We start from the raw sequence: 18,819 nt of genomic DNA, 5'->3' as shown, positions 1-18,819 counted from the left end.
GCAGATGGTTCGAGTCTCTGATATTTATTGAGCAGCAAGGGGCAGGTCGAGCACAGGCAAGAGTTCATAACCAGGTCAGAGTCCAAACGGTACCGGGCAGCATGCAGGCTCGAGGTCAGGGGCAGGCAGAATGGTCAGGCATGTGGGCTCAGTGTCAGGACAGGCAAGAGGTCAAAACCGGGTGGACTAGGAAAAACAGGAACTCGGAAAACACGCTGGTAAGCTTGACAAGATGAACTGGCAACAGACAAACAGAACATTGATTACCTAACCATCACGAAACATCTATTCAATCAAATAAGCCTCAAGTAGGACATTTTTTGTTGACCAAATTTGACACTGACCACAATTTCTCACTTCGTGGTCTTATTGTCATGGGCAGACTAAACCCTCTCGCTTCGCCTCTTCCAACTCTAGTTCTTTCCTTCCTCCCTCAGCATTTCTCTCGCTCATGATAATGGGAAACAAACCAGTTTGACCCTAGAGGAAATACTCTCTCTGATCCCACTCTGCTATATTAACTCTAACTCCTGTTTCTACAGTTGATCACAACATAGCACCCTCAGAGTACCTGTACAATCCCGAGATGCCGCAGGACAAGATGGGCTTTGATGAGGTACAGTAAGACACTGGCCCTGACTGTTTAGAGCAGGGGTGGGCAGTATACAGACCCGGCCCACGAGACCATTCAATCTGGCCCGGAGGAGGTTTAAGTATATATATATATAGACACACATTTGTGGGGGAATTATTATTTGGGGTTAAAAAAAAACTACCCAGGTGTAAAAGATTCTGGGAATCGGGAAGCAAGTGCAGGTGGAGAGTTTAATAATAAACGGAACAATACAATAAACAAGAGTAGCATACAGACATGAAACACAGTCAATGCTGCCTGGGGAATGAACCTAAGGGAGTGCCAGATAAAGGGGAGTTAATGAGTGAGGTAATGCAGTCCAGGTATGGCTCATGAAGCGCAGGTGTGTGCAATGATGGTTGCCAGGACCGGTGGTTAGTAAACCGGCAACACCGAAGGGGGAGGGGAGGAGCCTGAGTAGACGTGACAGTAACCCTCCCAGAGGGACAGCCCCGAGGACGAGGAGCGGGCTGGTCCAGGCTGTGAAGATGGAAATCACGGCTAATGTTGGGATCAAGAATGTCCTCCAGCGGAACCCAACACTGCTCCTCTGTGCTGTACCCCTCCCAGTCCACCAGGTACTGGAGCCGACCCCCACAACGTTGGGAGTCTAGTAGGGATCTGACAGCATAGGCGGGACCTCTTGACGTCCAAGGGGGGCGGAGGGGTGTCGTGGAGGACAGCATCAGCCAGGGGACCAGGATCCACCGGCCTGAGAAGGGAGACATGAAAAGAAGGTGAGATACAGTAGTCACTGGGAAGCTGTAACCTATACGTCACCTCGTTGACCCTCCGGAGAACTTTGAACGGCCCCACAAACCAGGGGCTCAGCTTCTTGCGGGACCGGCTGATAACCCAGGACACAGTGGAAGGGAGTAAGCCCGGTGGAGGAGTGACGTAATGAATTCTGGGCGTATTCCGCCCAGGGAAGGAGTCGGGCCCACTCCCCCGGCCAGTCCTGGCAGAGACTCCTCTGGAACCTCCCCAGCTCCTGGTTCATCCTCTCCACCTGCCCGTTGGACTGAGGTCGGTACCCGGAAGTGAGGCTGACTGAACCCCAGTTACTCCATAAAAACCCTCCATACCCGTGACGGGAATTGTGGTCCACGGTCAGAGACGATGTCCTCTGGAAGGCCATCGTGCCAGAAAACCTGCTGGAACAGTGCCTCAGCGACCTGGAGAGCTGTAGGGAAACCAGAGCGTGGAATAAACCGGCATGATTTTGAAAGTCTATCCACAACCACCAGAAGGGTGGTGAAACCGTCAGAGGGGAGATCGGTAACAAAGTCAATGGACAGATGAGACCAGGGAAGGAGTTCCCCTGCTGGAGCGTGCCGGACGGGGACTTAGTTTGGGCACACACAGAACATGAGTTGACGTAACGAACAACATCCTGCGCCAAGGTGGGCCACCAATACTTCTCGGAGAGAGATTGAATAGTACGGGTGATCCCAGGATGTCCAGTGATGGCAGCTGTGTGTGCCCAGGTCAACAGCCGCTCCCTTATCCCCGTGGGAATGTAGATGCGCTCAGGAGGATAGGTAGTGGCTGCGGGTTCCCTCTCCAGAGCCTGGCAAATGTCCAGATCTACGTCCCAGACCACAGGGGATACGACTCAAGAGAGATGGCAGGTCCTCCGGCATTCGGGTGCCCAGTCCGTGATTTTAATTTTCGACCATGAGATGGTGGGTTTACGGCATTGGAGCCATGGGAGGCCGAGGATGATCTTGTGAACTGGAGCACTAATTGTTAGAATGGAATGTTTTCCTGATGAGTGGACTCCACAGTGAGGGTGAGGGGTGTGGTGATGTGTGCAATGGTTCCGGATCATAGTGATCAATTATCCAGGGCTTGAACAGGAAACGGAGAGGAGAGTGGGTATGAGGTGATGTTGAGAGAGGAGGCAAGGGCCTGGTCAATAAAGTTACCCACAGCACTGGAATCCACTAGCACTGTAGATTGACACAAGGGTCTGGCAGAAAATGATGCAGATGGGATACACACAGCTGCCCCAGGAGGTAGAAGATCACATGACCGTCTCTCTACTCTCGTGGATCCCGAGTTAGGATATACCGGAGAATGCTGAAGCTGGTGCCCTCCTTGATCACAATAGGGATAGAGCCCCAGCTGTTTCCGTCTACGTCGTTCAGCCACAGGGAGGCGTGTGACCCCTACCTCCATGGGTTCAGAATCTGATACAGAGTGGTCACTGAGGGAGGGAGAGAACTGACGAGGGTACCGATGCTCCCAATGTAGGTTGTCCAGACAGATGGCCATCGCGATGAGTACGTCCAAGGAGAGGTTGTCATCTTGACATGCCAGTTCCGTCTGGACCTCCTCGTGCAGTCCTCCTCTGAATAGCGTACAGAGCGCCGGCTCATTCCATCTGCTGGCTACTGCTACAGTCCGGAAGGTGAGTACTCTGCAGCAGTCTGGTCATCCTGACATAGTTGGAATAGGTGCCCACCCCCCTCTCTGCCCTCCGGTGGATGATCGAAGATACCTCTGAACAGAGCCATGAACCCTTTATACGAATCCAGCTCCTCCTCTCCTTGACAGCCATAGCCCACTCCAACGCCCACCCAGTCAGCAGAGAAATAACCGTGGCATCCTTGGACCTTTCAGTGGTTGGGGTTCCCATCTGTTGTGCAAAATAGAGGGAGCACTGGAATAGGGAGCCACGGCATTTAGATGGGGTTTCGTCATATCCATCTAGGAGGGACAGAAGGGCATCGCTGACCTGGGCGGACTGTTACATGGACTGGTGTGCTGGCAGAGTATTCTCCACTAATTGAAGGCAACACCTCTCTGGTATGTTCGAGACATTGAAGACTGAAGCACATCTTACATAGCCTTCCCCAGTTGCACCAGCTAGTCGTGGTGTTGACGAAGTAGGTATCCCTGTTCATCAACCATCTGGAAGATGTCCTGATTTCCTGCTGCTTCCATTTGTTGAGGCAGTATTCTGTAACGGAGACGCTGGTAGTCGGGAAGCAAGTGCAGGTGGTGAGTTTAATAATAAATGGAACATGGCACAATACAAGAAACAAGAGTAGCGTACAGACATGAAACACATAGTCAATACTGCCTGGGGAATGCCAGATAAAGGGGAGGTAATGAGTGACGTAATGGAATCCAGGTGTGCCTCATGATGAAGCGCAGGTATGCGTAATGATTGATGCCAGGTGTGCGTAAATATGGTTGCCAGGACCGGTGGTTAGTAAACCGGTGACGTTGAGCGCCGGAGGGGAGGAGTGGGTGTAGACGTGACACCAGGCCACTCCTGAACATCTGAAACCAGATAGAAAGTATGTAGAAATTATAATGGAACTACAAGTTTTCAAATAACTGCCCTTTTTTCTGGCCCACAAATTGCTTTTGCAAAACAAATAGGTCCGAAAAAATTCTCTGCATCCCTTCACTTAATTCTGAGATCCCAATGTGGCCCTCGAGCCTAATTTATTGCCCACCCCTGGTTTAGAGGAACTATTTATAGTGATGTGACATTTATTTCTCCCCCTCCCTTTCCTGCTCTTACTTCCTGTTCCTTCATCCATTACCCCCGTGTCTCTCCCCTTTTTTCCAACTCAACTTTCCTACTCGGATTACTTCCCCTCTTCCTCCTGATTGCTCACTCCCTCTCTCCCCCTTCCTTCCCTCCCTTCGTTTCAGATATTCCTGATCAATCTGAAACGTCGTCTGGACAGGAGACAGCGGATGTTGAGCACCATGGCCTCTCTGGGTCTGCAGGCCACCCTCACTGACGCAGTGGACGGCAAGTAGGTCTCTCTCACACACACACGCACACGCACACACACACACAGGACTGCATAGCTGCATGGGACACTATGGTTTAAATGAGTTCTCTGTTCATCGATCACAATCCCTCTCTTTCTCTCTCTCTCACTCTCCTCCTCTCTCTCTCAGGGCTCTGAACTCTTCTCAGCTGCAGGCGTTGGGTATAGAGATGATTCCAGGTTATAAGGACCCGTACTCTGGCCGTGTTTTAACCAGAGGAGAGATAGGCTGCTTCCTCAGCCACCACTCCACCTGGGTACAGGTACGCTGAACTAACCATACTATCCTTACGATAGATGGATGGATGCAGATCCCCTATCCTCTCAGTGGTTGTGTCCTCTTGCGGATTTGTGACCTCAGACCTATTCTCTGTGCTGTTGTCAGATGGTGGAGCGTGGTCTTTCCAAGGTGCTGGTGCTGGAGGATGATGTGCGCTTTGAGCCCAGGTTTAAGAGACGAATGATGACCATCATAGAGGAAGTAGAGAAGGCCCAGCTGGACTGGGATCTCATGTAAGAAATAAGTCTACAAGTAGCATTGTTATGATGTGTAATTCTACATTTTGGGGTTATGTATAATTCATTCCATCTATCGTTCTCTCTCTCTCGCTCTCTCCTGCAGCTATGTTGGGCGTAAGCGTATGCAGGTGCACCAGCCGGAGCATTCGGTGGAAGGGGTTAATAACCTGGTGGAGGCTGACTACTCTTATTGGACGCTGGGCTATGCCCTGTCAGCGCAGGGTGCCAGGAAGCTGCTGGCTGCTCAGGCCTTCAGCAAGATGTTACCTGTCGATGAGTTCCTCCCTGTCATGTTCAACAAACACCCCAAGTAAGTGACTGGCTGACACAGACGGGGACAGGTAGGGGGTCAGACAGAGGGACGGACAGACAGAGAACGGACAGGAGAACCGACGGGGACAGACAGAGGGACAGGGAAGTGCATAGAAAGACTGCTAGAGACAGAAAGACAAACAGACTCGTATTGAGATACCATCTGCATGAAGGACAGACTTACTTCAGCATCTACATTTATAACAGCATTTACATTGTAAGCAGAGGAGTGCAGAAACAAACACGGAGAAGATGCAGACAGAGTCACTTTTCGACAGTCAAAGTCAGACAGACAAACACAGAGACTAGAAACAGACTAGACAATCAATTACAACGAAAATGAAGTGTGACGCACAATAATGCATACATAGGTTTAAAAATACATGTGTTTATATAGCCTCCATATAGACTCTATGGTATGGTGAGTGCTGTTTTAGAGGTACACCAGCATGTCCCCGTCTTCCTCTTCTTTCTCACTCACTCATTCTCTTCAACACCTTTCCCCACGCCATCTCTCTCTTGCCTCCTCATTTTCTCTTCCTCTCTCTCACTCTCTATTCATCTCTGTCTCCCCCTCTCTCTCTCCTGTATGGAGTGGGTCCCTTACCCACAGGCCATGGAAAGTTCCCAAGGATCAATGGGTAAGGTGTCCCTCGTAGGACACACAATGGTTCCCTATCTGTCTGCTTCCTCCTGGGGGAATCCTGCTCTACCCCTCTCTCCACCTCTTAGCCCCGTCTCTGTCTCTGACACCCTGCCCTCTGCCTCTCCTTGCTCCCCTGCCCCTTTTCTCTCACCTCTCTCCTAACCCTCTCCGCCCTTTCCACTCCCACCTCTTTTTCCCTCACTCTTCCTACCCCTCTTTGCATTTTCCCCTCTGTCCTCCCCTCTCTTCCCGTCTCTCTTCCTCTCCCTCTCTCTTTCCCTCACTCTGGTTCTCCGAGGAATGTGGGTCCGGAATGGTTCTTCCTGCTACTGGTGAGAGGGACAGGATTCCCATTGATCCAGAGCTGAGCATGGGGGTGGGGAGAGATGGACAGGGAGAGACTGTGTGTGTGTGTGTGTGTGTGTGTGTGTGTGTGTGTGTGTGTGTGTGTGTGTGTGTGTGTGTGTGTGTGTGTGTGTGTGTGTGTGTGTGTGTGGGGGGGCGTGCGTGCGTGCGTGCGTGCGTGGGGGGGATAAAATTCAATTAAATGAAATCTACTTTTATTTGTCACATGCTTTGTAAACAGGGCCCATCCCAACAACGCAGAGAGAAAAATATATACAAAATAATAACACAACAAATAAATACACAATGACTAATGAATGATAACTTGGCTATATACAGAAGGTACCTGAACCGAGTCGATGTGCAGGGGTACGAGGTAGTTGAGGTAGCTATGTACTGTACATATAGGTAGGGGTAAAGTGATTAGGCAACAGGATAGATAATAAACAGTAGCAGCAGCGTATGTGATGAATCAAAAGGGTCATCATATATGTCAATACAGATAGTCCGAGTAGCAATTTGGTTAACTTATGTCTTGGGGATAGAAGCTGTTCCGGGTCCTCTTGGTTCCAGACTTGGTGCATCGGTACTGCATGCCATGAGGTAGCAGAGAGAACAGTCTGTGTCTTGGGTGGCTGGAGTCTTTGACAATTGCTAGGGCCTTCCTCTGACACCGCCTGATATAGAGGTCCTGAATGGCAGGGAGCTCGGCACCAGTGATGTACTGGACCGTATGCACTACCCTCTGTACCGCCATGCGGTCGGATGCCAAGCAGTTGCCCTACCAAGCAGTGATGCAACCAGTCAAGATGCTCTCCATGGTGCAGCTGTAGAACCTTTTGAGGATCTGAGGACCCATGCCAAATCTTTTCAGCTCCCTGAGGGGGAAGAGGTGTTGTTGTGCCCTCTTCACAACTGTGTTGGTGTGTGTGGACCATGTTAATTCCTTAGTGATGTGGACACCAAGGAACTTCAAACTCTCGACCCGCTCCACTACAGCCACGTTGATGTGACGTTTCCTGTAGCCCTTGACCAGTTCATTTGTCTTGCTGACGTTGAGGGAGAGGTTGTTGTCTTGGCACCACACTGCTAGGTCGCTCTCTTCTGTCGCTGAGCGATTAGTGCTCTTTGAGGTCGGTTCCGTTTCGGTTCGATTATTGAAAAATTATCAAGATTTTCAATTTTGGTTTCAATCTTCTTCTTTTTTACACTAAATGCATTTTGTGGGTTGAGAGCTGTAACAACACAGAATAGAACAATGAATAAAAGTCCTATGGTAGTGGCTGCCCATCACTTATTAATCATCAGTTATTCAAAGTACTTTAATAAAATATTTGTTGTGTATTTTACATTTGTTTTATTTGATGACTATATTATTTCTCAGATCTATAGAGCTGCTGCCTGTCTATGCTGTCTGACAAAATACCTATTTGGGGTAGTTACTCACGAAGAAACTGCTCTCTATCCCCTCTTGATCACACATTCTTCTTTCCCTTATGTAGCAGGCTTAAAAGAAACACAGACCGGACAAGTAGCCATGCAATGGATTATGGTCATTGTAGTTAATTATAAAGTTTTATGCGCTAAACTACAGTATGTAGAACTACAGCATGGCCTGTTGGAAACTACAACTCCCTACTACATCGCACAGTTCGGGAATGATCTGATTTATCTCTAGAGAAACTGAGCACAATGTGCTCCTTGAGCTCAAAAAAAAAAACTGAATGAAATGGAGTTCAAATAATCGAACCGACTTTGGTCAATTAGTTGTTTAAAAATGGGAAAAATAACCGACATTTCAGTTAACCACTCAGCACTACTGACCTCTCTATAGGGTGTGTGTGTGTGTATCCGTCTGTGTGTCTGTGTATCCGTGTGTGTGCGTGTCTGAGTGTGAGTATGAATTACTATGTAAATACAGACCACAGCATTTGTTTGTGTGTGTGTTGAGAGAGAGAGAGCACAGGAGAGGGAAAGAGAGGGAGTGTAAACACACAGTCAGCAATGTGTGTAGTTGGTAAACGTAGGTTGTGTAATATGTGTGGGAAATTTCAATATGTGAGTATCTGAGAGAGAGAGAGAGAGAGAGAGAGCGAGAGAGAGAGAGTGAATGAGTGTGAAAGTGGGTTAGGGATGCCCTGCAGTTTCTGCTCTCCCTCTGCCTGCTCTGTGCTGACGCTGGGAGAATTAAACACTCAGACTAAGTCTCTCTCAGGGTTCACCTCCCTGGGCAGAAATTCAGGCATCAGGTTACACTCTCTTTGAGTGCTGACACTCAAATGGCCACAGGGGGGGCTGACCTCCACCAGCTGACCTCTGGCTGACAGGGCCTGATTGATTGAAGTGGACGTGTCACTCCTCTCCCCTCTCTGTACCCATGTCACTCTCTGGCTCACTTAGATTAATGTTTTTATTTATTTAATTTACCTTTATTTAACCAGGTAGGCCAGTTGAGAACAAGTTCTCATTTACAACGGCGACCTGGCCAAGATAAAGCACAGCAGTGCGACACAAACAACAACACAGAGTTACACATGGAATAAACAAACATACAGTCAATAATACAATAGAAAAAAAGTATTTATACAGTGTGTGCAAATGAGGTAGGATAAGGGAGGTAAGACAATAAATAGTCCATAGTGGCGAAATAATTACAATATAGCAATTAAACACTGGAGTGATAGATGTGCAGAAGATGCGTGTACAAGTAGAGATACTGGGGTGCAAAGGAGCAACTTTGACCAGGTGGTGCTGAATTACCATATATGAGCCTCTCCTTTCTGTGCCCCTGTATCATTCTGCATGGTGCACAAATGACAGATTACTATGTCTTCCTCCCTCCTTCTATGTGTGATAGTCTCTGATGTGTCAATGAACCCTCCTCTCTTTCCCCTTCTCTCCGTCAGTTCTGACTTCATGTCTCACTTTGAGCCTCGGGACCTGAAGGCCTTCTCTGTGGAGCCCCTCCTCCTGTACCCCACCCACTACACAGGCGAGCCGGGCTACGTGAGTGACACAGAGACCTCCACCATCTGGGACGACGAGGCCACCGCCACCGACTGGGACCGCCTGCACCAGCACGACAGGAAGACAGAGCAGCAAGGCCGCATCCACACCGTGGCTCAGAACAGTGTGACGGGAGACTCACCTCCGCCCGCCGCCCGCTCCACACGAGATGAACTCTGAGAAAGAAGAGAGAGAGACTTGTAGACGTGTTTTTGCACAGACACACACACGGACACACACACACGGACATTCACATTCACACACTGATGTGCATACGCATGCACACACACACACTCACACACACACACACACACACACACACACACACACACACACACACACACACACACACACACACACACTCCAACTGGATACACAGTGAACTACTCTGCTCAGTGCTTTTTCTCATTGGCTATCTGCTGTCTACTAGCATATTAGCAGGCTGAGATGTGAATCCCATTGGATGCCTGGTGAGGGGCGGAGTGGTCTGTGCACTGAGGAAGTGGGCCCAGGACCTCAGATGTATTTATTCCCCATGCGCTCTACAGTCTGACACACACACACACACACACACACACACACACACACACACACAAACAAAAACACACACACCAAACACATACACACACACAGTCAGAGAGAGACCTTGCAGAGACGCAGAGAGAAGGACACGGGGGACCTGAACACCCACACCATGCAGGGACGATGTGAGAGAGAGAGACAGAGACTGGACGACCTGAGACTGCAACATGTGGAAGACAGATATTGCTGTTTGCAGTACAGAGATAAAACTAACAAACCAATGTTTATTGTATTGTTAAAAAAGGAGGATTATTGTAATTTAAAAATAACATGTGGTTTATGGGCAGCCCAGGGAATAAAGGAATCTTACAGCTGTCTGAAATGACGTGTGTGTGTGTGTGTGTGTGTGTGTGTGTGTGTGTGTGTGTGTGTGTGTGTGTGTGTGTGTGTGCGCTAGTGTGCATGCAGGCTGGTGTTTGTGTTTTTCCATGATCTGAATTATACCCAGGAGTGCTGTCAGTTGATATGATGTCATATCACTGTCACTACCAGACACACTCAACACATGTACATACACACTCATACACACATGCAAGAGCGCACACACACACTGTCACAATCATTTGCCATTTGATTCTTTGTAAGAAGCAGGTCAGGGATGATGGAGGACAGTGTTCCCCTGAGACAGTCCGCCTGTGAACCTGTAGATACTGTTGTAGCAGTTAGCAGGCTGTGTTACACACAGATCAGACTACACTCATCTGGGTTTACACTGAGCTGAGCTGAACCTGGCCTTTCATCTAACTGGAATGGTGGTGCTCCAAATCTGTGTTTTCATTCACTCTGCAGTTTGTTTGTTTGATTTGGACATATCTCCTGCTATCATCTCTGTTATGGCTACAGGGTTTGAAACGACTATGGTGTAAGGTTTTGGTCGTGTATTGCTGTTATTTCAATTGTATCACTAACCTAAACTACCGCACTGTTCCCACGACCTTGTCATGTCAACCTTACTGTCTGTAGCATAGACACAGCTTTGGTCGACGGCAGCATTTCACTCAAGAACACGATTCATGTACAGTAAATCCCATTTAGTTGGTGGCCACAGTTTTTCGGGCTCTAGTCATAGTCAAAGCATGTTCACTGTATGCATGTACAGGTAGACACTCAGATCAGTATTCAGTACACTATGTTCTATCCCACGGTGTGCACCGTGGTCTGGTTATAGGAAATTCCTCTCTGGGTTTTACTGTTCCTGTCCGTAGAATCAGTCATTGAGGCTCAGACCTGCATGGGGAACAGAGGAAGGGAGAGAGAGAAGAGGAGAAACTGTCCAGAACGGAGGATTTTACGAGACACATGAGTTCCATAAAGAGACAGGCAGGTTGGATATGGAGAAGTCTGCCTCTGAGCCGTAAATACCTCTACTGCTGGACAGGAGGATGATGAGGAGGCCACAGTAACCTACAGCACCATATCAGAACCACACCTCTAACCATACACAAACAGTAGCTAGCTATTATGAGAGTCAAGTGTGGTGTTTGTTTGCCTGAGTGATTTAACTAACAGCAAAAATACCTGTGAACATGTTGATATTCTGTCTGTCTGTGTTGACATTGTCCCTGAGTCTCAATCTCCTTCTGTTAAAGTAGAAAGAGAGGCAATGTCGCCACCTGCTGGTCATGAGCAGGTGTTGAATTTGGAAATCCGAGGTGGAGGAGGAGCCCCATTTGACAGGTTGGAGTTAGGATTGAGTCATGTTGACTGTTATCCTCCATGTCTCTCCACACTTTCCTCTTGTCCTATGTCCACACCCTGGCTCAACTCTAACCCTAACCCTGGTTTATTTAAGCAATAAGGCCAGAGGGGGTGTAGCATCTGACCAATATACAACGGCTAAGGGCTGTTCTTATGGATACCACATATTGCCCATATACCACAAACCCCCGAGGTGCCTTATTGCTATTATTAACTGGTTACCAATGTAATTAGAGCAGTAAAAACATTTGTTTTTTTTGGGTCATACCCGTGGTATACGGTCTGATATACCACGTCTTTCAGCCAATCAGCATTCAAGGCTCAAACCACCCAGTTTATAATGTACTTTTGATCCTACTTTTTATCTGGTTGTGAGTGATAATGCAAATTTCATTGATTAGAGTTATTACCTGAATGCAAAGGACAACCAGCCAGGGGATACCGATGGTACAGAAGGGGAATATCTGACTAAATCAACAACGGCTTGGCTCATTTAGTAGGAGTCCCCTTTTCATTCAATGACCAATGACCATAGAGTACAAGGTTGAATTCTGTTTATTAAAATACTTTGGTTCACTCTCAAGCTGTAGTAATAAAGTGCTGTCAGGCAGTACACGTGAAGATACTCACCCCAAAGACACAGGAACACAGGCACACATACACATACACGCAGATAGACGGCCGCAGATAGACGGCCACAGAGGACGTAAGATAGAGAGGTGCAGAGCGGCACTGCAGCTGTTAGTGTGAGTCAGTAGTTCAGCACTGCAGCTGGAGAGGGAGCACGACGGGAGAGATAGTGTGTGATTGCTGTACTGTGTGTAAGTGTGTACGTATGTGAGTGTGAAAGCAAGAGATAAAGCTGGGGTCGAGTGGTTCTGATTTGCTGCTGCTGCTGCTGGACAGAGGCTGAGGCATCACGGAGATGTGTCAAACGACAGTAGACGACAGAACAGACACATGATGGAGTGCGAGAAAATGAAGAGACTATATCTTTAAGAGATTTCCCTCCATCTTTCTCTCTCTCTCTCTCTCTTTCTGTCCTCCTCTATGCAGCAGAGCACATGATTCTAGTGTCTCTCTAATGGAGGGATTCTGCACACGCACTCAGGTAGGAAATACTGCTGACCACACACACTGAGTTATTACCTTTCTCTGTGTATATGTTCATTTAATATCACCACCAAATGACTTCATAGTTTAGTTTGGAGTGGGCAGGGTATGGTTGTAATGAGATTGGTAGATTTGAAATATTAATGTGTTCAGCTTTATAAATAATATGTTTGTATGGGGAGTTGGAGAACTGGCCTGTCTGCTTTTCTACATACTTGAGCTGCATTTGTTTGTACATATGTGAGGGTGTTTGTGCAGTATGCGTACATGTACAGTACTTTAGGGGGGTGGCAGGGGGGAGTGCAGAGAGCGATAAAGCATACCTAACATTCGTTTGCTCAGATGAAGTCTGCAATATTCATCAGTCCCAGTCTGTTCTGGCACATGCTTTCCCCTGCTTCTCCTCCCCTCTCCCCTTTTTCTCTCTTCCTGTTCTCCTCGTTTCCCCCTTTCCACTTCTCTCTACTCTGTCACTTCCCTTCCTTTCTCTCTCTTTCTATTTGTTTGCCCTGTGCTGCACCCCGCCCGCCCCTCTCTCTTTCTCTCTCTCTCTCTCTCTGTTTGTTTGTCCGGCTATAGGCTGCAGTGCTGAGCTAGGCTGGGTAGGGATGGGGCTGTGTAGTATTCACCAGTGTGCTCCAGGACCCTGTGCCCCTTTGAGCATCAGACGCACGCACACATGCAGAGTCCTCCCACCTCTCACCCTCCTGTCCTCTAGCCTCTAGCGCAGTGCCAAAACAGGGTGCATCTACATGGGTAGGCAGACATGAATGCAGGCAAGTACACACTCACAGCAAACACAAACAGAGTATACGGAGCACACAATGCAAAACACAGCTGACATCAACTCCATTCATTATTGTTGGATAAATATTATGCACACGACTCCCCTGCACTATTTTCTTCTGGATCTTCTTCCTCTTTTCGAGTCTCTGTGTTGGGACTGACTGACTGCTGTTCGCACTTCCTTCTCTACCTCCTGCACTATCTCCACCAGATGCCCAGGCGCCCGCAGAGAGAGCAGGAGGGAGAAAAACCCAGAGGAAGAGGGAGGAGATTGGGGTTGGCCCCTCCAAGGTGGAGGCATCCTGACATGTCTGACCACATTGATAGGGTGAAGATAGGCTGGGAGGGGGCATTAACTACCCTAGGGTGGGGTGTGGAGATGCGCATGGATGTGTTCAGGTGTGGGGGAGGGAGCAGGTTGAGAGCCTGGGGAGTGTGGGTTCTCTCCACAGGCTCTGTGTATGTCCTCAGTGGGAGGTCCAAAAGGCAGGGCCTATGCCTGTAGTAGCTGAGATGTGAATTGCATTAACCCTGTCCGCTTCTACCCTCTCAGGCAGCAGGGGGAGCTGTAGGGCCGACGGTGGGACATCTCTAACAAAACACCTTAGCAGATGCCCCCAAGCAGCTCCCGAGTTGGGGCTGAGGGTGAGGACAGCCAGGCTGCGGAGGCCTGTTTGATTGTCCAAACTGTGGGTCTGGCTGGGGGCTGTGTGGTAGAGCTGGGAGAAGAGCAGGTCCAGGCGCACCCAGGGATAGCGCAGCAAGAAGGAGATCAGGGTCTGGGAACACTCCTGGCACGGCATGTAGTTACTGTACAGCACTTCCTCACACACTTCTAGTACTGAGGACAAGTAGCTGGGGAGGCACACACAAGAGCCTTGCAGTAAATGCATACAATATCGACATTGCTACACAGTTTGCATTGAGAGTATGAGTGACAAACTCTGACTCACCCCTGATGGTCAAACAGCAGGGGCTCAGGGTGTTGACCTTATGCAAGACAGTTGCTAGCCTGGCCCCTCTGCACTAAGGTCCCACTGGGGCCCCATAGCTCATAGAACAGCAGCAGGGCCCTGGCCCCCGAGGGCCCCATGTGGAAGCCAAATGTTTCACAGAACTGGGAGTAGGACACGGCTGCCTCTGCCCCTGTCAGGATGTGTTGGGGGCACTGAGGGCAGTCAGGAGAGCTGGACGCTGCCTGATAGTCACTCATCACACTGACCTGCAGGGGGCAGTACACACAGACACAGTGAAAATCTTCCATGTTAACAAGTGTTGTACACGAGAACATCATGTTCACCACTTTACCAGCATATATGCACAACTAAATGTGTGGGAACAGCAGGGCATATCTATTGCAGTGTGTCTGTTGAGAGACAAATGTATTCTATGTAAATGGTCATTGTTATTCACCAAAGGGAAAACAGATTTTTCTTTAAGATGTATTGTAGCTGCTGAGGGGCATATAGCTGATTATTATTATGTAAGATGTGATATTCTTGCGTAACGGGGTGAAATTACTCAGTTATGCCAGAGGAGAGGAGAGACTGGGCTCTTGACTCAGTTGATTCATGATGAGTAACAGCTTCACTGGAAGGAAAGTAGAGACGTCTCTACAGAGCAAACATGACCCCATTGGCCCCATGTGGGTATTTGGTGGGCAAGGTGGACACAGACTAGCCCACACCAGCCCAAAACAGACCAGCGTACAACAGCACAACACGGTCCACACCAATCTCAACACAGGCTAGCCCACAACAAGCCCACACCAGCCCAACACAGGCTAGCCCACAACAAGCCCACACCAGCCCAACACAGGCTAGCCCACAACAAGCCCAACACAGGATACCCCACATCAATCACACATTAGCCCAACACAGGCTAACCCACACTAGCCCAACAGGGGCTAGACCCCACTAAGCCCCGTACAGGCCAGCCACCACCAAGCCCAGCTAGAAGAGGGGGCTCATGGGGGGGGGGGCACCCGGCCAGCCACCCCGCCCGCTAGGGGGGCTCGTGGGGGTATGGTGTGCACACAGGCCAGCCACCACCAAGCCCAGCTAGAAGAGGGGGCTCATTAGAATATTTGGGGGTATGGTGTGCACACAGGCCTCGTTCCAGTTTAAGTGTTCTGTTGTGTGGTGCCCAATTTTTTATCTTGGACACCAGGAATGATGAAGTCTTTAAAACAAGTGCTTGTGACATACAGTACCGTCAAACGTTTGGACACACCTACTCATTCAAGAGTTTTTCTTTATTTGTACTATTTTCTACGTTGTAGAATAATAGTGAAGACACATTAGTGAAGACATCAAACTATGAAATAACACATCATGTAGTAACCAAAAAGTGTTAAACAAAACAAAATATAGTTTATATTTGAGAAATCTTCAAAGTAGCCACCCTTTGCCTTGATGACAGCTTTGCACACTCTTGGCATTCTCTCAACCAGCTTCACCTGGAATGTTTTTACAACAGTCTTGAAGGAGTTCCCACATATGCTGAGCACTTGTTGGGTGCTTTTCCTTCACTCTGCGGTCCAACTCACCCCAAACCATCTCAATTGGGTTGAGGTCGGGTGATTGTGGAGGACAGGTCATCTAATGCAGCACTTCATCACTCTCTTTCTTGGTCAAATAGTCCTTACACAGCCTGGAGGTGTGTTGGGTCATTGTCCTGTTGAAAAAAAAATGCAAACCAGATGGGATGATGTGCCAGGACAGCGAAGTCAATCACCACCTTCCGGAGACACCTGAAACCCCACCTCTTTAAGGAATACCTGGGATAGGACAAAGTAATCCTTCTAACCCCCCCCCCCCCCTAAAAGATTTAGATGCACTATTGTAAAGTGGTTGTTCCACTGGATATCATAAGGTTAATGCACCAATTTGTAAGTCGCTCTGGATAAGAGCGTCTGCTAAATGACTTAAATGTAAATGTAAAATGTATCATGCTGTGGTAGCCATGCTGGTTAAGTATGCCTTGAATTTTAAATAAATCACTGACAGTGTCACCAGCAAAGCACCTCCTCGCCATCATACCTCCTTCTCCATGCTTCATGGTGGGAACCACACATGCGGAGATCATCCGTTCACTTACACGGCGGTTGGAACAAAAAATCAGAAATTTGGACTCATCATACCAAAGGACAGATTTAGACCAGTCTAATGTCCATTGCTAGTGTATCTTGGCCCAAGCAAGTCTCTTCTTCTTAACAGTTTCTCTTGTAAAAATAGCAGAGTGGTGTTTTGCTGAGCTTGGTGGAGAATAAGTGTACCTGGCCTTACTGAGGAACCCTGTGGTGCAGCTCTGTTATTTACAAAACAAAATGGCAGGGCTGTTGTAGCAGGAAAGCAGTGGGTAGAGTAAAAGATAAGAGAAATTAAATGGGGAAAAGAAAGGAAATACTATTGGTTTCTAAGAAACACAGTGCTTCTTCTCTTACTGTGTTTCTGTCTGCCTCCATCCTTTTTTCTCCTCCTTTGTCCTTTTCTTCCGTCACTGATCCAGAGATAGTGTAGGCTCTGTGTCGCACTGTCCCCTCTGTGTCTGTCTGGTAATGTGCAACACTTCCTTCAGTCTTTGTCATCCACAGCTCTTCAGACAGTCACTGTGTAGTCATGTGAAGAAGTGTTTTGTTTTCTGCACGGCACTGGCCGTACCACGTACCATGGCCACTCAAGGGCACTGGAGTGTTTTGTGTAAAGAGTTACTGTTGGGAAGGACACCCTAAATACTCTATTTGTCTCTGTTTATACAAAGCTGAATAAGTAATATGATTTTGGCATGGCGAAGACTCTCTGAATAATTGTTATGAAATCAGACAAGGAAATTTGAGATGTTTTTGCTCTCTGTCGCACAAGATACATGTGAAATGGTAATATGATACAAAAAAAGTATGTTTATTTTACTTCTCTGGTATTTAATTTGGGTTGTATACTCATAAGATACACTGTGCTGTGAGTTGTATCAGCAGTATCTGCTGTGTGTACTGCGTGTGAGTGTGTGAGTTTATTGCGTGTGAGCTGTGTTGTGAGACTTGTGGGTCTCTCTTTCCCTCAGCTGTGTAAAATTGTGTAGGCTACACTATGAGCGATAGAGAGAATTGACAGGAAAGAGAGAAGGAGATAGCGGGAAAGAGAGTAAGTATTGGAGTGTTCTGCTTTTTCTTGGGGGGAAAGAGTAGAAAAGTGGAATGAACAACAGAAAAAGGAAACGAGGGGGGAGGGGAGAGGAAGAGAGGGGGGATGCCAGTTCACTAGAAGTCCAGAAGAAATCTGACTTTAGGAGCGACCAGGCTGACATTGTATAGTGATTCACTCACTATTCCTACCTCTGTCATCTCATTCATACAAAAACACATTGAACTCTGACCAGACTTGGGTTGATTCACTCTCATTGGGTGTGTCAACGTGTGTTCGGTAGAATGTACAACCCCTGTCATGTTACCACCAGTACTCCGAAATCAAATGGCAATAACACTACAAGGACAGTTCAACTTCTATTATCCAGAGGTTACAGTTACTGTGCTTCAGGGAAGTTGATGTTTTAGGGGATGAGGTTACAGTTACTGTGCTTCAGGGAAGTTGATGTTTTAGGGGATGAGGTTACAGTTACTGTGCTTCAGGGAAGTTGATGTTTTAGGGGATGAGGTTACAGTTACTGTGCTTCAGGGAAGTTGATGTTTTAGGGGATGAGGTTACAGTTACTGTGCTTCAGGGAAGTTGATGTTTTAGGGGATGAGGTTACAGTTACTGTTCTTCAGGGAAGTTGATGTTTTAGGGGATGAGGTTACACTAGCTAGCTAGGCCTTACCTCCACTCCATGGTAGCACAGAGTGAATGGATATGTCAGATTCCACCAGATTGCATGTGAGTGTGTATGTGGTTGAGTTAGGAAACCGTTACTAACTAGGTCGTGAGTGAATTAGTGATGACTGGTGTGTGTACAGGAGTATTTAGAGGGGTGCTCCGGATGTGTTGATGTTTCTACAGTGGCTGCTGATTCACCTGAGGACAGGATGTTAGGCCTGAATCCAAAGCTTTGGCAACAATCGGAAGCAACTTTCCTCACCCTGTGTCCTATTCACTGTTGCAACCAGGCATGGCGGTCTGAGTGTAGGCCTACGTGTGTGTGGTGTGTGTGTGTGTGTTTGTGTGTGAGCGGTGCCTGGTCCCAGATAATCCTCCTCAGCAACGGCTGTGTTTTACACATGACTGACTCTCTTCCCTACTGCACACGCTCTCTCTCTCTTACACACACACACACACACACACACACACACACACACACACACACACACACACACACACACACACACACACACACACACACACACACACACACACACACACACGCACGCACACACACTCACACGCACA

At 48.1% G+C, this 18,819-nt stretch overlaps 2 protein-coding genes across 2 annotated transcripts in view; one reads left to right on the top strand and one right to left on the bottom strand.

Annotated features, from left to right (window-relative positions):
* colgalt2b (collagen beta(1-O)galactosyltransferase 2b) overlaps positions 1-10,163 on the top strand; it is a 37,662-nt gene extending 27,499 nt beyond the window's left edge. The window contains exons 7-12 of the mRNA XM_014216471.3: positions 543-616; positions 4,307-4,413; positions 4,562-4,694; positions 4,817-4,944; positions 5,054-5,260; positions 9,160-10,163. Coding sequence (XP_014071946.1) covers positions 543-616; positions 4,307-4,413; positions 4,562-4,694; positions 4,817-4,944; positions 5,054-5,260; positions 9,160-9,439 — 929 coding nt within the window. The 3' untranslated portion in view covers positions 9,440-10,163. The remainder of the gene's footprint in view (positions 1-542; positions 617-4,306; positions 4,414-4,561; positions 4,695-4,816; positions 4,945-5,053; positions 5,261-9,159) is intronic.
* Positions 10,164-13,796: 3,633 nt separating this feature from the next.
* On the bottom strand, positions 13,797-14,660 carry LOC106613474 (putative deaminase APOBEC-4). Its single transcript, XM_082956590.1, has 2 exons — positions 14,441-14,660; positions 13,797-14,315 (listed from the first exon to the last, which is right to left on the bottom strand). The coding sequence occupies exons 1-2, from the start codon at positions 14,649-14,651 to the stop codon at positions 13,906-13,908; spliced, it is 621 nt and encodes a 206-aa protein (XP_082812716.1). The 5' UTR covers positions 14,652-14,660; the 3' UTR covers positions 13,797-13,905.
* Between the last annotated feature and the right edge of the window lie 4,159 nt (positions 14,661-18,819).

The sequence above is a fragment of the Salmo salar genome, chromosome 10 (assembly GCF_965601325.2).
Source record: "Salmo salar chromosome 10, fSalSal1, whole genome shotgun sequence".
NCBI classification, from domain to species: Eukaryota; Metazoa; Chordata; class Actinopteri; order Salmoniformes; family Salmonidae; genus Salmo; species Salmo salar.
Note: the sequence above shows the minus strand (reverse complement) of the source record. Positions and strands in the feature narration are given on the sequence as shown.